At 39.8% G+C, this 27,833-nt stretch overlaps 1 protein-coding gene across 5 annotated transcripts in view; it reads right to left on the bottom strand.

Moving 5' to 3' along the window:
- LOC100712465 (copine-9) overlaps nucleotides 1-27,833 on the bottom strand; it is a 223,350-nt gene that overhangs the window by 99,055 nt on the left and 96,462 nt on the right. For 3 of the 5 annotated variants that reach the window (XM_025907541.1, XM_025907540.1, XM_019358580.2), the window contains exons 5-7: nucleotides 25,952-25,991; nucleotides 22,750-22,755; nucleotides 21,755-21,831 (exon numbers count right to left, since the gene is read on the bottom strand). In XM_025907541.1, coding sequence (XP_025763326.1) covers nucleotides 21,755-21,831; nucleotides 22,750-22,755; nucleotides 25,952-25,991 — 123 coding nt within the window. Of the gene's footprint in view, nucleotides 1-21,754; nucleotides 21,835-22,749; nucleotides 22,756-25,951; nucleotides 25,992-27,833 lie in introns of all 5 variants that reach the window. The other 2 variants (XM_025907539.1, XM_025907542.1) reach the window with 1 other exon arrangement.

Below are 27,833 nucleotides of genomic sequence, written 5' to 3'. Positions count from 1 at the left end.
AAACATTATTGAGGTTCTTATTCACCAGGTAAACTATGGAATCAAAGGGAACATAAAATTCAGTTTTTCAGTAGTATAACACTCTATATTCAAACTATATAACTGCACTTTAAGGGGAAGAGCAGTGTCTTAGTGAATCCAGACTGTGTCCTCTGTGTGTACATGTAATGTTTGTTATCTGAACCTAATGTCAGTGTTTAGTTAGTAATGTTGTTTTATGAGGCTCTGGAGACTTTGGGAGCATCTTAGTGTACTGTTGAGCATCATCCATGGAGCTGCAAAACTGTCCATGAAGCCAGATAACGAAGACCGTGAGGAACCTTGGAGTCATTTTTGACCAGGACATGTCCTTCAACGCACATATTAAACAAATATGTAAGACTGCTTTCTTCCATTTGCGCAACATCTCCATCTCTAAAATTAGAAATATCCTGTCTCAGAGTGATGCTGAAAAACTAGTTCATGCATTTATTACTTCCAGGCTGGACTACTGTAATTCTTTATTATCAGGATGTCCTAAAAACTCGCTGAAAAGCCTTCAAAATGCTGCAGCAAGAGTCCTGACAGGGACTAGAAAGAGAGAGCAGATTTCTCCTGTTTTGGCTTCTCTTCATTGGCTTCCTGTTAAATCCAGAATTGAATTCAAAATCCTGCTCCTCACATACAAGGTCTTAAATAATCAGGCCCCATCTTATCTTAATGACCTTGTAGTACCATATCACCCTATTAGAGCGCTTCGCTCTCGCTCTGCAGACCTACTTGTTGTTCCTAGAGTATTTAAAAGTAGAATGGGAGGCAGAGCCTTCAGTTTTCAGGCCCCTCTTCTGTGGAACCAGCTTCCAGTTTGGATTCGGGAGACAGACACTATCTCTACTTTCAAGATTAGGCTTCAAACTTTCCTTTTTGCTAAAGCATATAGTTAGATGCCATTTTTTGTAAATGCACACATTGCCTTGGTTTTCTTTGCAAGCTGTGAGAAGCTGCATGTACTTAATAAAATCTGACACACTAAGACAGTCATGTTAACAGTTGCATTTTGATTTCAATGTGGCATGTATGGGTCAGAGAGAAGTAAAAAAAAATTAAAATAAAATCACTATCTGTGTGAACTGCTGAGACATGCAGACATGTTTATGTACTGATCTCAGTGCAGAAAAGCAGCTAAAAACCTGACCTGCAGTTTAGTTCAGTTTGGTTTTTAATGGCTGTAGCTCAGGAGGTTGAGCAGATCATCTACCAATCGGAAGACTAGTGGATCTGATTCAGTTCCTCGCTACTACAGTCTGCAGTATGCTTCAGCAAGATACTGAACCCAACCCCTCTCTGATGCATTCATCAGATAGAAAACCCTTATGTGTAGGGTGTAAATGTTTGTGTACGGGTGAGTCAGGCATATTGTATAAAGTGCTTTGAGGCTCAATTTCTATAGAAACCAGTCCATTTACCAGTAAAATACTAGCATTATTACTGAGGAGCAGCAAGGCAATAAGCTGGATGAAGGATGACTGAAGAGTTTTAGGACACTGCACTCACAGCTGTAAACCATTAGCCCATCAGAACAACACACTCCCAATAGATGAATACCCCAACTATAATAAATCCCAAAGCTAAAATACAATATTGTTTTCAGCATTAAGTTTAGGGTTAAACTGTGGGCTGCAAACCTTAGCAAATGACATTTGTACAAATCATTCATATATTATCCTGCTAAATTTGCATGTTGTAAAAAGGAAACTCCTAAAAATACACATGCAATAAGGCAAGCCACCAAAATACCTGCTGTGTCCTCGCCTTCCAGTCACCAAATTGACAATGCATTAAATAAACATTAAATCCCGACAGTAGTTTATGTCAAAAGAGGGTTTTGCTGTGGAGCTAAGTGTTGGTAAATGTGTCCCATGGACGAAGCTACTTTTGCAGCTGGCTTCATTAAATATTTATTTTAAGAGATTCCCCCTTCAGGGTGCTACAGGGGAGCCACATGATTAGATGATTGCAGGCGTTTTTTGTTTTTTTTTAAAGTGAGCTGATGGATTTGCAGTGTTTTGCATTTTTTTTGCCAGACATCAGTTCATAGTGTACACAATTACAGTGACAGAACTCTGCAATGCCTCAAATCACTTTCATGTAGTAAAAGAAAAAAACTTCTGTAACTCACTGTTCTTCTGTATGCATCTGTCTAAATGCTACACTTAATTGGACTCAGAAAAATGGGAAGTGTCTTAGATTGAAGTTTAAAGTATAAAATACTAACTTTAAGAAATACCTGGCATACAGAGAGAAAAGACAATGGTGATGTGCACACACAGTTACTGTAACTTCAGTACATGGACAGATTGCAATCTCACAGTAAATGTTTTGTGTTCTTCTGCAAGATTTCAGGTTGATACGGTGGAAAAGTTTGTCATCAAGCAGACCTCCACTGGATGAATCCTCCTTCACCTAAGCTGTCAGATATATCCATAATTCTGACATTAACTTTGTGAAAAAGTGGTAGAATTCAAAATTCCCCTGAGAAAGATAGTATCAAAGTCAGAGAGAGAGCAGACAAGTGACCCACAGTAAAGAAAGGAGAAAATGCAAACAGAATACTGTAAGCAGTTTGTAAAAACAGATGATTCAGTGTGACATTTGATCACTTTTTTTTAGTTATAGTTAAATAATGTAAATTGGTCGCTCTCATGAAATAGCCTTAGAAACAAATAACAAATTATGTGTACATGCAGACTGGCATGCATGCAACAATTCCAGATGGCCTGACCCATTTTAACCCCTGAGTATATTACTATGAATGCTGCACAAATTATATTTTTTTTTCTTTCTTTTTTTTCCACCTTGTCTTATGCAATAAGCACCAGTGAGTTATTGTTTTCTCCATTTACATTCAAACTGGAAACAACTCCCCTCAAATGTCCTAAAGCTAAAGTAACAAGCTTTTTGGGAAATTGCAAGGTGTAGAAAGTAGAGATATGTTTTGAAAATGAGGTAAAGTTAAAGAGTTGGCAGAAAAATAAATAGTCAAGAAAAATGCCTGTACCTTAAGACTCAACTTAAGTACAAGTATTTGTACTTCATTACTTCCCACCTCAGCCTTTATATTAACTTTGTGCTGGCTAGTGATCCAAAAACTGCCAAGGTGATAGCTTTTGCAATATGTGCTTATCTACTGGCTAAATCCACAAAGAGCAGGAAAGCTCAGAACCAGCAGGAGCAGAGGCCAGCAGATCAAAACAAATCTGCTAAAGTGCACGGTACAAAGTATTAAAAGTGAGTTATTTCCCCTGATGCTAAACTGTACTTGGGGTTCATTCACCAACCAAACCCCAATTTCACACCAGACAAAGTGTAGGAAAGCATAACAGATCCAAAACAGAAGCCAATAATAAGAGATGAACTATGTTCATTGGCCTGTTTCATAAAAAGGAGTCTGATTCATTATGCTTATTTGTGGTTCTTACATTGTGCTCATCCTCTTGTGGAATGTGATGAGAAATTTCACACAAAATGAGACAAGGGCTTTTTAACTGGAAGTCAAAAAGCATTGTGGGCAATTATTCTTTTTTCTTGTGCTTTAAATGGAATATTCCGAAGTTTAAGAGCAGAAAAACAGGAAGTGAATTAGGAGAGACAGAAGAATTTTTTTCTCTTTTTGTCTCTCTGGAAGCTTTCCAGTTTCATGCTGATTTGGCCTACATAGGAACAAACACTGAGTGCTACATGAAAAGAAAACACTCCAAAGACTTCAAATGCTGGAAAAATAATGTTGTAGACAAAAGGAGGTCAGAGTCAGGCACTTTATAATTTCTTGAACACGTACTTGAAAATCTTTCTACTGAATGGTCTCTTATAAGAGTTGTGCCACGATGCGATTTTTAGGTTGCTTATTTTTTTGCTCTCTAATTTAAGTAGTAATTGACATGCTAACTGATTATGAATCTCTTTTTTAAATATGTAGCTTTACCCAGTGTAATATTGGTTTACACTGAATTGTTATCAGGATCTGATTTGTGTGCCAACATGGGGAACGAGAGCTGTGGCGTACTGAGGTTTCTTACGTTACATCATGAGCATATTGCTCAATAGTTGTCTGATATTGGCTGTGATACAACCACCGTGACATGGGGCCTCTGGTTGGTTGGAAATCTGCTGTTTGTTTACTTTGATGGCACACGGTCTCCATTTTCAATACAGCTCGGAGAGAAGCTGGCCAGTGTGTTACTGCCAAGCAAACCAAAACTGAAAACACAAAACCTCAATAGCTACACCCAAGTCTGCTAAATTGAGCTACTGAACTATACTTCTGTCATGTTTGTGGTGCTTTTTGAAGCACTGTAATAGAATCATCTGATAAGTAATGCTGTTTGCTAAGTCCGTCCGGTTTGTCTGTGCATTATACCTGTACAGCTTATGTATGCAGCTTGCTAACCATACAAACCATAGTTGGTATTAGTGTTGTCCTTTAGTCTTTTGTCCAAATATGGTCACTTCAGGTCAAAAACAAATAAAAAAAACAAAACATATTCAGCAGAACAGCTTCCACACTGCTATTGTCTTATACAATATGTATGATGTCATCTCAGCTCCAAAGTGAGGAGTCTGTACAGAGCCCCATCTGAGACTGCATGCTATCTAGGTTAGAACCAAAGCTCAGCGAACTGCTATTAGGTTGCCTTTAATAATACATGGCTGGGAGTAAGGTTGAGCATCTAGAAGGGGATGTGAAATACCAAGAAAGCCATTCATCAGTGAGTTGTGCAATGCCTTCAATGCTTATTATCCTCATTAGAATCAAAGAAATAGCTCTTGGGAACTTGCTTTGAGCATTGAGAGCATGTTAGAAAAAAGTTGAATTCGGCTGTAATTTATGTCTTCTCATCGGAAGTTGGAATGATAGAATTTGAAGTGATGTCTCAAACTCATCTTAATTCATATTTACCTTGGCTATTTTAGTACAGACTCTCATTTAAGAGGGATCTCGTACTAAACATCACAGCTGTGTTGCTGCTTAGACTAATTTCTCACTAAATGATTACTGGACTGTATAGTGTATATGAGTTATGGGTTAGAAAGGTTCTGGCTCAGAGCTGACGGATGAATAAGAGGAAACAGACATAAATCTCGTGAGACACTTTGACCTCCTTTTGCTGCTCCTATGAAGTACAGAATGTGGTGATGGAAAGAGCGACTAAGGAAAATACAGAATGAAGGTTTCTCACATCTATGGACCCTCAGTCCTCATACATTTAATGTGAAATGCACTATAGCATGATCACTCAAAATGACAAACTGCTTTACTGAAAGAGTACTGTAGCAAGGAAGAGCTATGTGTTTATGATGATTTTTTTATATATATACATACATATATGTAATATAAATCTTTCTTTTTTTAAATATTAATGCTCAAATGTATATTGATTACTATTATGCTAAAGATTAGGCTAACCCTAACGGTAACCCTTAACTCTGTATACTCAGTAAGGGCTCTTTCCTGTGGGTCAGTTGCACTCAGTAAACTTATGTACAAAGAGGTTTGGCCACAAACTCTTTGCCAAAATATATACACTATCGGTCAAAAGTTTTAGAACACCCCAATTTTTCCAGTTATTTATTGCAATTCAAGTCCAATGAATAGCTTGAAATGGTACACATGTAAGTGGTGAACTGACAGAGGTTAAAAAAAGGTAAGGTTACCCAGAACTGAAAAATAATGTACATTTCAGAATTATACAAAAAGGCCTTTTTTTAGGGAACACAACATGGGTAACAATTTAAAGCTGTTCTGCAGCAATGGAGGTTGATCAAGCCTTGAAAGCTGGTGCCAGTAATTCCTACAGTTGTTCCAACTTTTCTGGTTTACTTACAAAAACAGTGTTGGAACACACTGTGGTACCATACCCTCGTGAGCATCAGTTGAACAGTATTGTACTGCAGAAAGTAGTGTGTTGCTACAAAAATGGCAAGAAAAAGGCAATTAACAATGGAAGAGAGACAGACCATCATAATACTTAGTATGTCACACTCATACACACACACACACACACACACACACACACACACAGACACACACCAAGTTACTTATGCAAAATACTCTGCATTTTGCACATTTCCATTGCACTGTCTTGTGTCTGCATTGTCCTGTTCTGTCTAGTGTTGCACTGTCTTGTCTTGTTTATTTTTGCAGTTTTTGCACATTGCACTTTACATAGTTCTGTGTTTCCATTATATGTCATATGTAGCACCAGGGTCTCGGAGGAACGCTGTCTCATTTCACTCTGTACTGTACCACTGTACATGGTTGAAATGACAACAAAAGCCACTTGAACTTAAACTTGAACTTAAAAATGTAGGTCTGTCCTACAGAGAAATTGCAAAGAAAGTCAGGTGCCAGTGAGTACAGTTTCCTTCACCATCAAAAGGCACTCAGAAACTGGGGCAAACTCTGACAGGAAGAGGTCTGGCAGACCCAAAGCCACAACTGAATCAGAGGACAAGTTTCTGAGAGTTAAGAGGCTGCGTAATAGGCGGCTCACAGGACAACAGCTTCAAGCGCCACTTAATAGTGGTCGTAGTAGCAAGTCTCAGTTTCAACTGTGAAGAGAAGACTTTGAGCTGCAGGTTTGACAGGACGATTTGCAGCAAGAAGGCCATTGCTAAGATGTCAGAATAAGACAAAGAGGCTTGCCTGGGTCATGAAACTCCGGACTACAGTGACTGGAAGACTGGAAGAAGGTATTATGCAAAGATGAATCAAAATTTGAAATCTTCGGTTCATCACGCAGGATCTTTGTACACCGTCGAGTAGGTGGAAGGATGGTTCCACAGTGTGTAGCATCAACTATCAAACATGGAGGAGGAATTGTGATGGTCTGGGACTGTTTTGCTGGATCCAGGGTCGGTGACTTGTGCAGAGTGAGAGGCACCCTGAACCAAAACGGCTACCACAGCATTCTGCAGCACCATGCAGTACCGTCTGGTATGTGCCTAGTTGGTCAGGGGTTCATCCTACAGCAAGATAAGGACTAAAACATAAGTCCAAGCTATGCCAGAACTACCTCAGGAAAAGAGAATAAGATGGTGAGCTTGAAAACAAGGAGTGTCCGGCACAGTCTCCAGACTTAAACCACATCGAGCTGGTTTGGGATGAACTGGACAGAAGAGTGAAAGCAAAGCAGCCTACAAGTGCCACATTTATGGGAACTTCTGCTACAGATATGGGAAGAACTCTCTGAGGAATATTTGATTTCTAATGTAGAAAGATTCCCACGGGTGTGTTCAGCTGTTATATCTGCCAAAGGAGGCTACTTTGATGAGTCAAAAGTTTAGAATACATTTTGGTCTATAAATTGATTCCATGATTTCTTTTTTAACTCCAACTGCTTGTTTGTACTATGCTTTCATTTCAGAGTGCAATGAGACAGTAAACTGCATAATTTTCAATAAAAAAGTATAAAAATTAGGGTGTTCCAAAACTTTTGACTTAGAATAACCAAGTACGGGGAGCCTCATAGCTAATTAAGCTTACTGTCCCAGTCTGGTGTTCAGATCTGTCAGTGATGATCTCTCACCTGTCTTCACCATTCAGTTAATGGGCTTGGTGTAGTATAATAATGTATTACATGGTATACATCCATTATGAGAGAGACTTTTAGAACATCCCAGATGAAGGTGTACACCTAGCCTGAAAAAGGAGTTACACTACCTTACTGTATGGTTTTGAGTAAAATATCTTTGGGTGCAACAGGGCTTTGTGTTTATGAGCGACAGCAGTCTAAGCATATTAAGTCAAGTTGGACATTGGTCCCTTAAACCTACAAAATCGTCCCATTGCTCCCTTGATAAAACCCCTGACAAAACACTGATGAGTTTATGGTCTCAATTGACAGTTTTAATGTTTGGTACTTTCACAGTGAAAGTACCAAACATTAAACTTCTCAGTGAGATCCACATCTCTCTTAATACCCTGAAATATGTTGTTCTCCATTGTTCAAAGAGACCACTGAACTACAAACAGATCCTTTCTTAAATTTTCACTGAATCACACAGTAATGGCCACCAGTCTGGGTTGACAAGTTATTTATAGTCAGCATATGATCTCGATCTCAAACAGTCACAGACAAGAAATTATGTTCTGCCCCTGACAGGAACCTTCAGTAAGGAAAACACAAAAGATAAAAGCAGAGATGAAAAGAGATAAAGCCGAAAACCACAGCTATGTGATCAGAAAAATACCCCCAAAAAAACAAAAACACAGCTGCTATTCAAGAATTTTCCACTTGTCAAGGTATCTTTTGTTTGGATGAAGGTAAGACACAAAAAAAGAGATAGCTGGGAGGAAAGAAAAAAGAAAAAATATTACTTTATCCAACAAAATAGCACTTTTAGAGGCCTTCCAATACTCTTAATTTTCTCACTAAAAATGCTTTTGTTCTGTAATTTTTCTTTAATAACCTTAAAATAGCTCTATAGTGTAGTAGATCCTCATTTTGATCCCTGAGGACATCAAATCCCCTTGGGATTGTCCTAGGAAGGGCATCCAGTATGGACAAAAGCTGCCAAATGTAGAAACTGCCCACTGGAGTAACTCCTTGTGAATAAAAGAACAGCTGAAAGTCGCTCCATCCTTTCCTTAATACCCTGAAAAATATCTTTTGCCATTCCTCATAATTGTGCTAAAACCTAAGATGAACAACAACAACAACACATTAAAGTAACTCTTTTCTGTATGACTTTACTAATCTTTTACATTGACCCCTGTTTCAATCCAAGGGGTCAATGTAGACATTGTGGAGGACTATAAATATCTTGGAGTATGCATAGATAATAAACTGGACTGGGTTAAACACTCCGCTGCACTTTACAGGAAAGGGCAGAGTCATCTCTATTTTCTGAGGCGGCTGAGGTCCTTCAACACCTGTTGGACAACACTCAGGGTTTTCTATGAGCCCATTGTGGCCAGTGCTATCCTCTATGCTGTTGCATGCTGGGGGAGCAGGTTGAGGGTTGCAGATGCCAACAGACTCAATAAACTGATCCGTAAGGCCAGTAACCCTTGGGGTGGTGTCTGAGAGGCAGATGTTGTCCAAGATAAAGACAATGTTGAATAATACCTCCCACCCACTCCATGACATGCTGGCTAGCCATAGGAGCACATTCAGTGAGAGACTGAGATTACCAAAAAACACCACTGAACTGCAAATTCCTGCCCGTGGCCGTCTCCCTGTACAACTCCTCCATCTAACACACTGTAAACACTGCAATAGTTACATCCTTTTGCACACGTTCTTTTCTACTCAGTAATGTTGCTGTCAGTATTCAACTCTGTCAATCCTTGACATTTATTATTGAGTGATTTGTATATATTGTGCTATTTCTTAAAAGTGTAAATCTGTAACATATTGTATTGTTAAATAGTCTAGTCCAGCGGTCCCCAACCCCCGGGCCTCGGACCGGTATCGGTCCGTGAGTCGTTTGGTACCGGGCCGCGAGAGTTGAGGCTCAGGTGTGAAATGTATGGTTTTCAGGGTTTTTATCGGTTTTCAGCATTATTTTATCATTATCATTTTTATCGTTAACTCGGTTTTCCTGGGTCTTTTCACGTGTGTTATGAATAAATCTTCTTTTTTTCGGTACCGGCACTAGTTTTATTTTGTTGTATTTATCCGCGACACCTTATTGCCGGTCCGTGAAAATATTGTCGGGCATAAACCGGTCCGTGAGGCAAAAAAGGTTGGGGACCGCTGGTCTAGTCTGTTTCTGTTACTGTATTGGAGCAACTGTAATCAACATAATTTCCTTAGGGATTAATAAAGTATGCTGATTCTGATTCATCATTGTGGAGGAATCTCAGCCCACTCTTCTTTAGTTTATTGAGATTTGTGGCATTAATTTATGTACCATTTTCTTAAGTTCCTCCCAAAGGATTTCAGACGCGTTGAGGTCTGGACTTTGATTGGGCCACTCTCTTAGAGGTGTGCTTGGGGTCATTATGCTGTTGCATGGCTCACTTTTGGCCAAGCTTTAGCTATCAGACAGATGGGCTCAAATTTGACTTTAGAATACTTCAGCATGCAGAGGAGGTCAAATCATCAGCCTTCCATTACTGCGCTTGACTGTAGGTCTAAAGTGTTTGTGCTGTGTTTTTACCAAACATATCATCTATATTGCAAACATCTCCACTTAAGTTTATCCAGCGGACATTGCTTGAGAAGTCTTGTTTTTTCAGATGCAACTTTGCATACCTAAGCCATAGGAGGTGGAGTCCCTATGGTGACCAAGCAGGGGGACAGCAAAGGTGAAGGAGCCAAAAACCCTCTGAAAGTCCATGAAGAAAAAAGCTATTTTTTTCACCCCTTTTCTATATACCTGGACTGCAGATACATGGTGAACCTTTGTAACAGAAAAAACTACATAACTGCAACTGTAGTGTAATTACTGAATTTAGTACACTAATGTGTTACATTAGTGCATAACTGAAAAATATAACATGATTACAGTAACATGTGAATCACATTACACCCAGTGCTTGTCAGTGTTTCTGTTAGAGCCCTTTCCTTCTGGCCTCTTTCCTCTCAGTAAGCAGACGTTTTGGTATGTCTATTGCTCAGACTTGCATAAACATAACATGAACATAATTTCCACAGTGGGGTGTTTGATCCTTGTCCAAATAGATAATTAGCTGGAGATGCCATAGTACGCCACCCACTGTCTCCTCGTCACACCCGTGCTGTGAGGAAATGCTGGCAAATAAACGTGATCCAGTTTTACCAGTGGGTCATGGTCTGGGTGGTATCAGTGAGGGGAGGGCTCTTGAGAGGTTCTTGAGGGCTTTTGATGAGAGGTTTTTAAATGGCTCTGCTATATATACCCTGCAGGTGATCAGCATATTTTATTTAGGCTCAGTAACAGGCTGGCTGGATGTCACTCATACTAAATATACTTTTTCTTCCTTGCTGTATAGTTGTATCTCAAGTTGGGGTGATATATGTGGGGAGGATTTTTTATTTGTGGCTTCAAAAAACAAGGCACGTGTGAATGTCTAAACGGCATAAACTGAGTTAATAGAATGCAAATTATTTTCAGCCTTGCAAAGGTCACGGTCCAAAGTCGTGTGCTTCACAGGATAATCAGCTGGAGCTTTCACAATGGAGGCTGACTTATCCCAGACCTGCTGGAGGAGCCCTTTTACATCACAGTACTTCTACTTTACCAACAACTGTAAGTGGTCACAAACATGTGTGATCACATGATGTAATGGGGGAATACTGACTGAAGACTCCTAGTACCTGTTTTACAGGTGAAGTCAGAAGTTTATATCCACTCTTGATGGCCATGAATGCCATGGTAATGGTGAGCTTTTAATGATTTCTTTAAACTGTTTCTTCTCAGTATGAAATGAACAGGATTTCGTTGTACAGGATACTTTTTAATAACTTAAAGAAGACTTGTGTGCACTAGACTGAATGTGTGCTGGGGTCTGTGGCTGTTGTTGATGTTTGCAACCAATCTTGTGAGGCAGGGTCTCCATGGATCAGACCTGTTTGTCCAACACATCCCACAGCTGCCTAATTGGATTCAGATCTGGGCGATTTGGAGGCCAAGTCAAGATTTCAAACACGCAGCAGCTTCTCGAACCATTCTTGAACCATTTTTTTTGCTTTTGGGCAGAGTACATTATGCATCTGAAAGAGGCAACAGGGCAATAACCCACACAATAACAATAACAGGTGCCTGGTGATGAAGAGATAATCTCAAACACAATCAGTCATATTGTACAGAATTACATCCAGCTTCAACTACCGAATAGTAGGAAAGTCTTTTATCAGAAGCTCAAGTGAACAGCAACACGTTGTTTTGTTTCAGTAATGTATCTCAGATTTCATTATAATTGCACACAGGGTTCATAGTTTAATTAACAGGGCCAAAACAAATGGTAAGAGAGACTAAGAAAAACACTCAAATGAAATCAGATAGGAAGGAGGGCAGTTTTGGAACCCAATCACAGTTTTCATCTAAATCTTAATCTTGTCAGAGCCAAGAAATGTGGAATGCATTTGTAGAAATTTAAGAGGCTGTGACCTTCCTGGATGCTTAGCAAGAGAGAAGGAACAAACCCAAAGCGGCACATAAAAATACCTGTGGGCAAAGAACATCACAGACATTTTTAGTCACATTGTGTTGTATTCTGAAGTGATTTAGCAGTCAGTCACAGTGAGTCAGTGTAATAGCTTTGTGAATGGCTTTAGTCCAGTGCTGCATCATTTAATTTTTAACCACATTATACATGAAAGGACTGAAAAAAGGAAGGGAGAATACATTTGTTCAGTCAGAGACCGTCTAAGCTGAACAATGCAAATGGAAATGAAAAACAAAACAACTCTATCGGTCTATCATTTATTTCTCACATTAAACAGTGCTGAGAATGCCAAAGGCAGTGTGTGTGTGTGTGTGTGTGTGTGTGTGTGTGTGTGTGCGTGCGTGCGTGTGTGTGTGTGTGTGTGGGGGGGGGGGCACCTTGTTCCTGCTGTAAATTGATGTTTGTTGGGATTTAATTTATTTGTGGAGGTAACTCCATCCTCTGTACTGGATGAGATTTAATTATGCATGTTTGAGGAAAATAAGTAGATTTGAGAACAATTTATGGTGGTACAGTGACCTATGGATGGGTATAGAGCTATTTAAATGGAGTGAGCATGGACAGGAGGAGGAAAAAACAGCCACTGCAAAGCTTTTTATATCATTTGATGAGGAAGAACACATATGTCTTGTCAGTGCCCTCCAGGATCTCTGGAGCTAATGGTGAATTCATTTAAAAACAACAGGCTGGTGTGTTTTCTGTCTTCAGGTCTTCAGTCTGGATGTCTCAGTATGGGTATGGGGTGTATAGTGTCTGTATGTGTTTTGGTTCTTATGTTTTGGGGCGGGTGTTAGCTGCTCCTCAGTATATTGGGATGTGCCCTGACGGTTCTGTATCTTTTACCTAAAGGGAGGGGAAAAGATTTCAATCTGAAGAACTTGGTTCTCACAGTCATTTATGTTGTTTTAACTAATTGGCCAAGGCTCTGGTTTTTCTGTAGTGTAGCTTGTGTAATGCACTATGACAGAGAGCAGAGCTTCTTCAGTTCTCTCCAGGCATTACTGTAAGTGATTTTTCCCCTCATCTATTCTGTGCCTCAAAGAGAGGCCGTACATTTTGGTTGAGGCATCACTTTTGGTTTGGAAACAACTTGATGGTCTTGCTGGTTAAACATAGTGTCAGAGGTATAGAGGCATGTACTCTTTACAATCAATTTCCAATCTTTGTTTTCAAAACACTTTGTTTTCAAAAACTCCCTCTTAACAGGAAGAAACCTCCAGCAGAACCAGGCTTAGGAAGGGCCCGCTATCTCCCGGATGGGGATGAGCAGATGAAGACAGGCCAAAGACATGGAGTGGAAGAAAGCCAGAGATTAATAATAACAAATCATTCAATGCAGAGAGGTGTATAAATGCATAGTGAGTGAGAAAGGTGGCTGAAGAAGAAGGGGCCCTGCTGCAATTGGTGCGTGGATGTACAGCTCCTGAGTGATTGGTTCCAGCTGGAGGTCCTGCCTGTTAAGTGAAGTGTGGAGCGCCGCCGGCGAGAGAGGTTCTCATGCTTCTCCCGGCACCTGAGCAGTATGCCTGTGACAGCCGCCAGCTGCAGTTCCCTGCAGCAGTTAAGGAAGTGGAGTGGGTAGGGATGAGCTGCCTTTTCTTTTGATCACTCGTTTTTCTCCTGTTTTGAGTAGGTTAAGGAGGTCAGACTCTGTCTTTGTTTTTGGCTCTTGTTTTTGGTAAGGTTATGTGTGTGGGAATCGGCCTTGGCTCACCCAAAGTGTTGACACTCCCGTTTTGTTGTTTCCTTTTCATTATGTTGCAAATAAATGACACTGCAATGAACAGATTTTTCCTGTGGTTGGTTGGGTCTCGGGGGGAAAGGGGGGCGAGTGCTCTATTCATGTTATGACCTGGCCCCTAGACAGGACGCAACACTAGCCAACACAAAGTTGCAAACTGTGGTGGAGACGTGGAAAACTTGTACTTTCACTCTTAAGGTTTACTGCCACCCTTAAAACTTCCCACCAAAGCAGTTTTCACAAATGCAATGCTACCTTGAATATTTTTAGACTTTTCAAGTCCAGCTGTATTTAAAACTTTCAGACATTTCATAGACAGAATGAGGCAGTGTTCTGCGGCAAGTACACTACACCCAGGCATCCCAAACAAACTGGTGTATTTCCACTAGTGAAAATGCATCTGACAAATCTCCATTTGAGTGCAACAAGTCTGAAAGGTCAACATTTTGACAGTGTCTGGTCCTCATTCTTTCAACAATTTCCAGAGTTTGTGTGTGTGAAAACAGCCTGAAAATATCTTTTTCTCCAAGGACTTAATTTAGAGTTTCCTTTCATGGTGCTGCGATACTCCTCTGGCTGAGAGCTTAGCAGCAGTCAGAGTCTTCCACACAGGGGCTCAGTACACCTTTCCATGGCAACCTCATCACCGAACACCTCACTCTAAATACAACTCAGACAGTAGAAGGACACGCAGGTGACAATCAGATCAAAACACAAACGTCCTCCTCTATCAAAAGTCATCCAACCTATCAACGGCAAAACTGTGGGATTCAATGTTACTTTCAGGTTGAAATCTGAAGCTTTCAGAGAGATGGGTATCATCGGGTTCTTGTCAGATGAACAGAACTGATATTTAAGTATTGAGTGGCCACAAAGAGTAGTCCCATGGAATGAAATAACAAGTCAGTGCAAAGGTCTGTTACACCCATGAGTTATAGGGACTGATCTGCCAGTGGCACATTGGATGGGAGAAACATCAAGCATTCGTCTACATATGACTTTTTAATGTTTAATCAGACGGACCAATAGAAAAAGATTTACATCTGAGAGGCAGATCCCTCATTAAGCAAGAAAGTTAATAAAGTGTGCCAGCTGAAAATACTTTTGTCAAATCTCAGATGAGTATGTAGCAGTGTCTGAGCTGTTTGGTTTAGCTGAGATTAATGGCCTAGCTTTGTCAAAAAGGCATGTGAAGTCCAATGTGGAATCAAGCAAGAAGCAATGTGTCAAATATATCTGCAAAGCCAGATCCTATGGCTCAGGACAGAGAGCAACTCAATTATGATTTTGACAGCCTGAAGATCTGCTCCACAATTCACTTATTCACTTCTGTGACCAAAGAAGTGATTCATACTCACTGTGCTGTAAATACTAACCACGGGCAAAGGCTCTGCTTGCTGCTTCCCACATTCAAATTAATTGGAATTTGTAACGAGGCCATGGAGGATAATTAGCCAGGCTAAGAGTAAAAAGTAGTGCTGTCAAAATTAACGCGTTAACGCAGATTAAGCCGTCATCACGATTAACGCGATACAAAAAATTTAACACTATTAACGCATCTGGAGTGCAGAATGACTCAAAATCCCTGAAATATTTCTGTCAGCGCATTTCGGGCAGTTTGTCCAAGTAGAGTTACCTTCACACATGCGCAAATGGGCAGTTGATCTGGTAGTGACGGGCAGCTGAACCAATCAACTCAATATGGAAGATGATAAACGCACACTGGCCCTCTCGATGGGAAATTTGAGTATTAAAAAAATAACAAGATGGAACAGTCGACCAACATAAAGTATTATGCATATTGTGCAAGAAGGAATTTTCTTTTCACTGAAGCACTTCCAGCTTAAACTATCACATTGACACAATGCCAAGTGCATTGCAACAAACTGCAGACCTGTTAATATCGTTGAGAACACGCGCTTTACACAGCTTTGGTTTCTCGTTTCAAAGCCTTGAAGTGCCTTCCCAAGAGTGACAGAGAGAGTGGCTAAAAGTTTACAGAGTTTTTTGTTAACATGAATGTTCAAGATGTTCAATAAACATGTTAAGTGCGTATATTTTCACTTTTTTTCAGAGTCTGTTTGCTCATGCAAAATGAAATGCAATTTAATCGTGATTAATCAAAATTAATCACGATTAGTAGGGTGGACATTAGGTAAGGCTGCACTTTTTGCAGCGATCTCTTATAGAAAACTATTCAGCGTGTATATAAAACAGGTCTGCGGGTCCGAACCGTAGTAAAGGGACCTCTGGCTAATATGTCGGGTTCGTGTCGGGCTCGTAACCGAAAATGAGCTTTACTTTGTTGTCCGGGTCAACTTTGCTAGTGAGAGGCAGAGAGAGGCGTTGAAAGGCTGCTCCAACAGAACTTATTGTTTCGGAGGAAAACACGAGCACAGTGTACAGTCGAGTCTTAATAATAATTTTTAAAAATATTTCTTCACATCATTATGCAGCCGCAAGTAGAGGTGGCATGGGCCGTGAGACTGAGACACAGGCATTAGAGCCTCTTAATGTGTGTTTTGTTTGGGTTTCCACCGACGCGATTACCAAAAGTAGAGAGGGCATAACCTACCATATGAAACAGGAAAAGACCGCCGTGTAATCCCTTTATTTCAACAAAGTAACTGTATTCTGAATACCACCTTTTTAAACGGTAACTGTAACGGAATACAGTTACTCATATTTTAAATACGTAACGCCGGTACATGTATTCCGTTACTCCCCAACACTGTCCCTCACTCCTCACCTGAAGTTTGGGTTCTAGCATAAGAAATCCCACAGGAACATGTTCATTCATTCTTTATATTTTCCCAGTTGTTTATTAACAAACATGCAGCTCTCCTGCCTCTGGAAAGCTGACAAGATTCGGCTAAACAACAACATAATATTATAATCTAACATTATGCCAGCTAATATTAGACTCTAGTGTTCTAAATTCTTTACCTAATTTTCCTCTGAAACAGTGAAATAAGAATTATCTTCCCATATCACATGAGAGTAAGTGCGAGTGTGCCCACGTTAGATCCACTTCAAAATAAACTTTCAGGAACAGCTGTGACAGCAGCTAACAACAGCTAACAGGCAAAAATGGCAGCATTTACTGACCGAAAATTAAGGATATCCTCAACTCAACGCAGTATCATCGTCATTCATCACAAATGAGCTGTGTTGACACATTGACAGTGTAAGGGGTAATACACAGAGACGTGGCAATATGAACATTTAATAAACATTGGGTAAATACCTTAGCAGTGACCAGTGACTATGGTTCACTTGTTCAAGTGACTGCAGTTCCAGGCAGAGTCCAGTGACTGAGGCTTGCTACCCATCATGGCCTACAAAAGTTTGGATAAGCATCCAAACTTTTGTAGGCCTTTGGATCTCGTCTAGTATAACACGAGGGTTGTTGATAGCATAATAGGTGTTAAAGGTTCCTAAACCCTTCTTTTCAGCTTATAGATGCCCTCAAGTAGCATCAGTTTGGTTAGCACTCTTTAGAGGGAAAGACTACATTCCAAAGAGTGTAAAAAAAAAACCTACAGTTCACTACTAATCCTCTCTGAAGGCTACAAACTCCAGGATGCATTAACCAGAATTGGTATAACACACAGAGTCTGACTGGATTTTAGATAGGTACAAAGTTTTCATAGGGAAAAAATATACAATCTATGGTACAGCTGCATTGATTTCCATTCTTTTTTTTTAATCACCCATTCTGGGCTTGCAAATGTAGCAGAAGTGCAATGCTAAATTGGCCGAGTGCACTGTTATTATCTGTTATCAAGAAGAAATGTTCAGGAGCTGAAACTGACTTTTGAACGGTTTTACAAGAACGATGGGAACATCAGAGTCATCACAAGGATAGTGCAAATTGTGCTTTTCTGTTACGGATTCACTATGAAAGAAAATCCAGATGATTCGGTCATAGGCTACGTAAAGCAATAAGGGTTGCTTTCTTTAAAAATAAAACATACTTATCTGCACATTACATGATATGCAGAATGATTTAGCACTATACACTTTAGCGAGCACTGCTTCACACTAATTATTGCTTCTCTATTCTCACTCTTGAGCACGAAAATGCTCTCTGTATATTCCTCACGTCTGCTTTTGTGCTTTAATGAACAGGAATTACTTTAAAACAGACGAAAGTTTAGATCAGTTCTCCATCACAAACCGCAACAATCCTTTTCACACACAATATGATCTGTTTGATTTGTGAAACATCTCTAATAAGCTTTTTCCTTGGTCATGTGTCAAGTGTCCCTGCAACCACAACTTGATCCAGCATTTGACTGTGGAGTGCATTAGCAAAAGCACAGGAGGTAAATGAACTTAGTTCAGCAGGTGGGTGATTGCTATTGCATATGCAAAAATGTGTCTGCCTGCAAGCACTTAGCCTGGTTAAACAAAGAAGTGTGCATCGTGACTTGATGCACAAGGTGGGTTTCCCTAATAATTTTCTCATCTGACACGTTAAATGCCACAGGGCTCTCTTCCTCTCCCCACCCATTATCTCAAAATAGATCCTTGCCATGGCTCTGATGTCATCTTTATCAGAGGAGAATGGGCCAATATGAAGAAAATGGCTCACCAACTGGATTTTTCAGCAGTAGGGAGCATAAAGTAGACTCCGTGCTCACAGTTGCCTTGGAAACACATCTGTTATTAAAAGAACAAGTATTTTTCTAATACAATCCTGTCTGTATCTTCACTTTGAAGTGAAAACTCTTACGTCATCATGCTTCTCCTATAGGCTATCTATGTGTCAAAATGTATGTGATGGCTGCAGTTCCAGCCACACATATTGGGTAACATCTGCCAAACATCATGGTGCTTCAATAGAGACTTATTTATAACACTACACTTGTATTTTGCTTTCTTTACATATAGGATTGAATGTACAGAGTAATAAAGAATTGGTGTTAGTTTATAATTTCTTTATTTTTATAATCTTATACACAATAATGTATTCTACAATAAGTGTCCACATTTTAGTTTAATCTTTTTATTTGTTTTCTGGTTACCTTAGTAAAAGCTGGTCAATTCCCTAAGAGGTGTAAAAGGGGCGGGACAAGCCTATGTGGAGACCTACAAATTGGGTCATACCACAATTCTGGATGATGGGGGCTGGGGGGGGGATTTGCTATGTTAGTTTCGGATAGGTTTTTGTGTGTTCTACCCCTTTTTGTGTCTTTGTGGGCTGATCAGCCACTATTTAAGTTTCCCCTTTGTCTCATTTTGGTAGGTCAGATTGCTTGAGGTAGTGTTGCTGTGTTGCCATTTTTTGGAGAAGCATTCTGTTTCTTTGACCTCTTTTATGAGCCCAAGCTCTTGTTTTTTCTACTTTAGCCTGTGTCTGACTGTCCTTTACTGCTTGGTCCATCACAATGTATGATATAAACTGTGTTTTGACTGTGCGTTGGTGTGTGTGTGTCAAATCAAAGTTTAAGCTATCTGCTCTGTGGTGACTACAAACGTTTCATTTGTGAGGAATTATTTTGTCACCAATTTACCAATTTTGTCACCATTTTTAGTTTGCAGAATATTCACTGCTGATATTGCAAAGAATTACATGTTCTGAACTTGGCAGAAGTTTAGGAATTAACGACTTAGAGAGACTTAGAGCTTTTTATTGTCATTGTGCAGTTTCTTGCACAGCGAAATTGGGTAGCTGGACCACAAAGGTGATAAAGTAAGAAAAAGAGAAACCAATATACATCGAAGGTGGAAAAAAAAAATAGAATAAAATAAAAAGCAGTGTATATATATACATGTGTGAGTAAAACGCGAATCCTTTGGATTTTGACGTCACTGGAACTTATAAATCTTGACTTAAGACTTTCTTATCATAAGATATGCATGGACTTGTCATTCCTGTTGAGGGTTACTAGTTAAGACATGTAAAATATATGCCAATTAAATAACACATTGTATAGTTATTGGAAGGTCTTGATTTACCCACCCCTACTATTTCACCCAGGTTTTTTTGCTAAGCTAGACAAACTGAAACGCACAAAGATTAAATTTCTCAGTCCTATCATTACATTCAGTAAATGTCAGACTGTCAGAGCTTTAAATTTGAAATTTTACTGTGCTGGCATTTATCTAGACCATGAACATCAGTGTCCATCAGATATTTCTGTTCCCTTTATACATATGTGGCTTTTTACCAAGTGAGTGGGACTTCAATCCATGTTGTAGCTTCCTGTAATCAATAATCTCCCTGCACACTTTGACTCTTAAGAACACAGCCCACGTCACTCAAGGCTTCACTTGATGGGACCAGGCCAGCAGTTCTACACACACAATGACACCCAAGTTGCTATAACACAGCACTGGAATCCAAGGGTATCAGAGCCTTTCCTCCGCTCACTGACAAGCTGTCTGAACTAGGAAATGCTCCTTCAGGCTTCAACAAAGAGGAATTGCAGTGTGGCACACAATCAACTCTTTATATTTTCATTTAGTGGTAGCTTCTTCTTTTTTTAACTAATTGTATTTCTATTCAAAACACATGAAACACTGTATCATTTAAGTCTTAATTTCACTGTGGTCTTCTTTCATATATGCAATAAAGCAAATGACAAGCATGAGATATCACCTCTTTTTACCATCATGGTTTGAACCTGAACACACTTTGCTACTCAGTTAGTTATGGTGACCATCTAATTATAGGCAGAACATATGGAACGCCACAGGCTCTAAAAGCACATAAACAAGATGCTAGGTGAAATAGGAACTTCATCTTGTTTTACGTTCTCAGCCTCGGGCAAACGCTCCACTTGCTTTTCTGCTCTCTCCAAGGTTGGAGAGCACAAACTGCAGCTTCATCAGATGTGCCGTCCTGAGCTGAGGTGACGATGGATCCATTAAATGTAGACAGGTCACCCTCTGAATTTCACCAAAAGTGTGTTACAGTTGTGTGTATTCTTTCACCAGTATTAACTGTTGTGGTATAATGAAATACCTTTAGACAAACATATAGTTAGCATTTTATCTGTTGGCTCAAGTTATACTTGCCTAAGTAAGGAGGTGAGTCTCGTTCAGGTGATTCACAATACAGTGAAAAAGAAAATGTTTTTCTTTTTCAACATTTTATGCAGTCCTGAGAAAAATTGAGTCCTTATTTAAGTAAAACCAAGTACTTGATTAAAACTTGATCATCAGCAAGTTTGGCCTCTAAAAACGTGTTTAGGCAGTCTTTTGGTCTGGAGTATTCAGGTGTGTGTTAACACAATGGCACAATATTTGTAGGGGTCGTAACCCATTCAGACCATGCAACAACAAAAAAACAACCAAAAAACCAAACATTTGTAGTATTAATCATCTAAATAAACCAGAAGACTTCTGGACCAATTTCCTTTGGACAGACAAGTATAGCTGTTTGGCCATAATGCACTTTTTCAACCATAGGATATGAGCAAAAACACCTCATGCCTACTGTGAAGCATGGTGGTGGAGGGCTAATGATTTGGGTCAACCATGAAGTCCCCTGCACACTAAAGTATTCCAGTCAAAGGCGAGGCCATCTGTCTGATTGATAAAGCTTGTTCCGAGGTGGGTCATGCAACAGCACAATGACCACAAGCACACCAGAAAATCTACAACACAATGACTGAAAACAAAAATAATCACGGGGTTGTAGTGGCATGGTCAAAGTCAGATCTCAGATCTCAACCCAGTTAAATGTTTGAAATGCTTATGGCTGAGACGTCACTTCTGAACTGTTTGTATTTGTTAATCAGTCTGCAATACCAAAGATTTTCCGCACTTGTAAACAGGACTAAACAAGATGTTGACACTAAGGATAGTGTCCTAAACCAGCTTCAAAGACAACTACTGTATGGGTGACGCTGTGTGTATGTTGAACTTACGAAAGAGTCCTTTCCAGCCTGCCGCCCGGTGAACCAATGATCTCACCTAGTGTGCAGAACATCTGACCCAGGAAGTCCTTTACAGAGTAGAGAAATCATCATAGTGAATTCATTGCACTCAGTCACTGTGTGCTGCATGTTGGCTAATTTCTGAAATGTCTCTGTTGATAGGTTAACAAAGTTACAGCTATTCCGTCATATATGATTTCAATTTGGGTTACTTGGATTTAAAATAAAGAAGTACTTGGAAATTCTTTTGTAAACATTGATTGTAGATGCAATAGTAATGAGATATCTAGACGTTGATTGATTACAGCAGACTGCTTAGGACTAACACAGCAGCTAGTTAGCACCTAGTTACTGAAACTGTCTAATTGCTTTGCATTTTGTCCATATTTTACACTTAATTGAATTGAGCTTTTGTAATTAAATTGTTTTGGTTTAAGCAACATTTTTTGTAGTTACAATAATACACCATAGGTATTTTGGTAAGCTGTCATAAAAAGGCACAGGTGAAGCCACATTCTTTTACAGGATTTTCAGATTACATTTGTAATCCCTGAGATAAGAAGAGTTTCTCATAATCCAGCCCAGATGGTCTGTTGTCTATTGAACAGTGTGGCTTCATTCATTTCTGTTTGAATTAGCGATGCAGTTACAGAAACACACTGAAAGGTCAGTTTGCTGTATGCTTAACACATTGCTTAGACCTCAGCGATGTGTCTGACCTTGTGACTCATTGTCAGACATGACCCTAACCCTAAGGTTAACTCTATACTATCAGAAGATTTCATTGTAGTCTTCGTTTTCTAATCCCATTTTTGGCACAAAAAAAAAAAATAATTCTGAGATAAATTAAAATATTATTTATGTAGATTTGGGTTCTTTTTGCTTTTCTCCAAAAAATGTTTTAGGATTAGGGTTTGAGCTAGGGTCCACATCACTTAAAGAAATGGTGCAGTAAGCAGGGAGAACAGAACATAATGATAGCTTACCTTCTGCTTATCCAGGAGGGGAGGCAATAAGGAAAGGCAGACACATGTTAGAGAAGCTGGAAAGACACAATGAAAAGACCTCAAGTTGAAAAAATAAATTAATTTTTCTTCCAAATTTAAGAAAGATAAAGACTAGTCAGAGCTGCAGTGCACTGAGCTTAAAGTAATGCTTTTATGAATCATTACTGTAGGATGCATATTAAAAAAATAATGGTTTGATTTATACTTTCTGTAGATACTTTAGTAGATACTGTACTAAATTTTGTTTGATGTTGAATTCAGGTAAAATTACCCATCCATCACCTATACCCATTACAGCTGGAGTGGAGCCGGCCCACACTGACACTGGTAGCATGTACCTTTGACAAGGTGCCAGTCATTTCCTACGTGTCTGACATATAGCCAGCTATTCAGCCTCAGATTAGTACTTAGATCACAGGCACACCAACCCTCTGCATGTCTGCCTTCTGTTCTGTGGTCTTCCTCCTGTCCTTCTGCATGGCAGTCCCATCTTCAACATCTTCTGCCCCCTATATTCACTCAAACCTTGCCTCTAAAAACCACTTAGCCTGAGCTGTCCCTCTAATGTATTATTTCTAATCTTGTCTGCCACCTTCACAACCTCTACTCCTTGCATCTTCACTGTTACACGTGTCTCCCTGTTATTTACACATGTATTCTTTCTTGCTTCTATTGACTTTCATTCCACTTCTCAATAGAGCATAATAACACATCTCCAGGGTCTTTTCTACGTACTCCCAATGCTAACTACAAATCATAGTGTCATCTGTAAACAGTATAGTCCACAGAGATGCCTGCCTGTTCTCATCTGTCAACCTGCGAAAAAATAGAGGGTTAAAAACAAACCCCCCCCACCACCACCACCTTGAATCCACTCCTATAACACACCTCACCATTTTTTTTCTGTCCTCATATATGTCTGGTACCCCCCTCACATATTTCTCTGCCCTGTCTTCTTCTCTTGGGACCCTCATATGCTTTCTCAGGATCCACAAAGACACAGTGAAATACCTTCTGAACATCTCACCCCCACCCGAGATTGGGTACTAAACCCCAAGTATGTATTGCGCGTTGAGTAAGAGCAGCAGACCAGAGAGTCAGGATCATGACAAAGTTGGAAACCTGGAACCTCCATAGCCAGTTACCAAGATTACGTGAAGTACCCTCTGAAGGTCTACAAGATGATGTGAATGCAGCACTACGGACAATTCCTACTGCAGCTAATCAGCTGATCCACACCACGGCACCAGTGATCACAGAGATGCTTGGGCTTAAAGATGAACAGCCACAAGGAGCAGTACCGTCCACTGAGAATGTCAAGGTCTAGAGGCCAAGATCAAGGCAGTGCGAAGGGACGTTAGCCAACTATCGGAGCTGCAAAAAGTTGTGATGAAGAAAGAGTTGCCTTAGAAGCGCAGCAAGCTGTCCATACCCGAGACCTTGCAAAGCAAAGACTCACAGCCTTGGCCAGCCACTTCAATTCAATTCAATTCAATTTTATTTATACAGCGCCAAATCACAACAACAGTTGCCTCAAGGCGCTTTACATTGTACAGTACATCGTACAATAATAGATACACCACAGAGACAGAATGCAGGAGAATAAATCAGATGTACTCCACTGCACCATCCAAGGTGTACTCTCAGTGGCAGGGAAACAATATGAGAACAGCTCCACCAAGACTGGTGATGGAGCAATACTGGAAGAGCGTCTAGAAGAAGGATACAACCCATAACAACAGTACTCAGTGGCTAGTGGATCTCAGAGCAGACCACAGCAACCTCCCTGAACAGGATCCAGTAACCATCACAGTGGCAGACATCCAAACAAAGGTCTCAAGCATGAAAAGTTGGACAACTGCAGGCCTTGATGTGATTCACACCTGCTGGCTGAAGAAACGGACTGCACTTGATGCACTTCATGGCATGGCAAATGAACCAGCTAGTAAATGAGACACATGTATTTCCAGAAGGGACTGGTCCCATCCAACTACCGGCCAATAACCTGGCTCAGTACCACTTGGAAGTTCCTGTCAGGCACCATAGCAACTAAGACAAACACGCACATGGGATGGGACATGATCCTTAGGGTGGTGAAGAAGGACAGAGCTAAGATCCTGTGGGACTTCCAGATACACCCAGACAAACATGATGGCTAACCAACCGGACACAGTAGTGGTGGGCAAGCAGAGGAAGATGGCCGTAGTGATTGAACCAAATACCAATTTGTTGCAATTATACCAAATAATTGCAACATCAGAAAAAAAGAACACGAGAAGCTCGAGAAGTAGCAAGGGCTGGGAGGAGAGCTCAAGAAGAGCTCGAGAAGATGTGGAGGGTGAAGGCAACGGTGGTCCCAGTGGTAGTTGGAGCACAAGGTGCAGTGACCCTCACTACATCTTAACTCCCTACTCTCACCTTCATACTCCCATCTTTTCTTCTCTCTTGTTATCTCCGAATATGCCTCCCCCTCTCCTCCTCCTCTGTTTTCAGTCAACAGAGGAGGCGCAGTGAGGCCAGCAGTGTGTGTTATCACCGACAGACTGCTGGCCAACAGCCCCACTGGTGGTTGTTGTTGACCCAGGCCCTGATGGGTCCAGTGTTGAAATTTTACTGATAATTCTCATGTTTGATTTGGCAAAGACTTTACCTTAAATATGGTTGGAAGTATATAGATATGAAAGGAATATAAAGCAGCATTCCAGGTTTTCAAACACTTGTATTATAACATGTGTCTAAATTTATTTCAGTTTATCTTATCTCAAATGTTATGGAAAGGCTATTGATGACAGCTCCACAACTGAATCTGACGTGTGATGAGGAAGAATTTTGTTTTTTATAAGCTGGGTTTCAATCAATATCAATATAACAATTTTAATGCAAAGTGGACAACAAGTTAGGACACAATAAGATATGTATGTTGAGAGGTGTCCAATGTTCGTATTGTGATGTATTATTTTACCTGTTCTTACAGTCTGACAAATGTCACACTTATCATAATAACAATAACCAATTGAGACATTTTTTAGTAGTACCACCTAAACTAAAATAAGCAAAACCACTTTTGTGAAACCTACTGAAATAAAACTTGATTCAAATATTTTAAAAAAGGTTAACTAAATTTTTTTTCTGGGCTTCATGCCAGTGGACCTGTGGTCAATGGACACATTAAGCTGCTTACATGTTTGGAAAGATTGGAGCTCCTAGTATCCACATTGTACCTGCAGAAGAAAAGGATAATAGCAGACTTTAGAGTGTTTCCTTTAGAATGCATCCTGTACAACGTAATAAAACACAAATCCATACAGAAAAATTACAACCGTGGAGAAAAAGAGACACCTTCCTAATTTCCCTTTTGCACTTGACTTGACAAGCAACGCACACATGATGGACAGCTCTGGTGGGAGAACAAAGAAAAAAATCATGTATGCTAATTAAATAATACGATATGGTCTACACAGGAGGGATGAGTCAAGAGTTATAAAACAGAAATTTATGGATCTGGAGCAACACTGACACATAACGTACAATAAGGATTGATCTGCAGATGGAAGACTCTCTCTTTTGCTGTCTTTCAGGAAGATGTGTTGCCTCTTCTTCTCTTTTAAAATGTGCTTTCCCCAAAGAAACTTCTGTTTCTGACACAATTAACATCCTTATTTCAGGGTGGATTCTAGGGGGTCCTGAAATCAATGGCCCATGAAGGTTCGTGCTTATTACCATAGGCCAGGTAAACCACTGAGATAGTTATCTTAGCTGTACTATCTCATTCAGTCATCTATTCTCCAGAGGCCAGGCAGCCTTGCAGAAGAAGAGTGATGAAGTTCCTTATTGTACTACTTGTGCTGAAGCTCAGGGGAACAGTTGCTTCTCTGTTAGGTGAATGCAATGCTAAGACAATAAAATAGGATTGTCAAAATTATCTGAAAAACTTTCAACAGTTGAAAGAAGAAAACTCCTCTCTTTATAAATGCTTTTTTCAGACATTCTGTGGCATTGTTCCAAAGTATTATTTCAATGTAAGCGGATAGTTTGAAATGAGGGAATGTTTATGTGCCTGGCTCCTCTGTTTTCCCTTCCATCTTCAGTCTTTAGCAAACTTCTCGTCTTTATTTGCAAATATTTCCTTTTTTTCATATTTTCTATTTCATTCCACACCCAGCTTTTTTATTTTGTAAGAAATAAAATCTTGCATGAATTATATATTTAACCTCTTTTCATCTGTCAGGTCATTGCTGCTTTGCAGGCTGGGGTTAGTCGCACTTTTGTGCACATTTTCAGCAACTAGAAGATTTCACCTTTCAAATCGAGTCTCTTACATGCATCTCAGTCTTATAATTCTTCTATTATCTCTCTGTGGGTATGTGATATTGATGAAAATTTTATATAAAGTGTAAGAACTTGACCCTAATCCCTCCACTAACCTGAGCTTGCCAGAGACCTGTTAAAGGTTACAGAATGTTAGAAAGCTTTCCTTCATTCTGACCTGTCAGTGCTTGTAATTCATACTGTGTAATTCATACTGTGTCTAATATGTTTTTTATTTTAATTGTATTTTCTAGAATTTTTCACAGAATTTTTGGCAATCAAAAAAAAAAAGTCCTCAGTTTCCCGACACATAATTAAGATTACTTTAGACTGCATTTTTCCAAGGACGTACATTTTGCTAGTTTCAAAACAGAGTAAAGTTTGAGAGTTTGAGAAAGTTTGGATTTTGGTCATCACCGATTATGTCCATTTGCTTACACATACACTCTGAGAAAATAAAGCATGTTACCATGCCTTGTCAGCTTGTCAGTGGGGTAGTACACTCTAAGACAGAAGTTCCAAAATGATATGCCAAGGAACACTAGTGAACCGACGTCTCCTTCACTGTTGGTGCTCAAATATTGAGTTGATAGACAGATTTTGTTTTTATCTCTGTAAATGTGTCAATTATAATAATTACTTTCTTTGGGTTTATTTTTACTTGTTATTTGTTATTGTCATTGTAGAGGATGCACAAAAGTGTGTAAGTGTGTGAGGGTGCACTGTGTCCTGTGCATTAGATGGAGGAGTTGTAC

The sequence above is a fragment of the Oreochromis niloticus genome, linkage group LG5 (genome assembly GCF_001858045.2).
Source record: "Oreochromis niloticus isolate F11D_XX linkage group LG5, O_niloticus_UMD_NMBU, whole genome shotgun sequence".
Lineage (NCBI taxonomy): Eukaryota > Metazoa > Chordata > Actinopteri > Cichliformes > Cichlidae > Oreochromis > Oreochromis niloticus.
The sequence above is the reverse complement of the archived record's forward strand: the minus strand, read 5'-3'. Positions and strand labels throughout refer to the sequence as shown.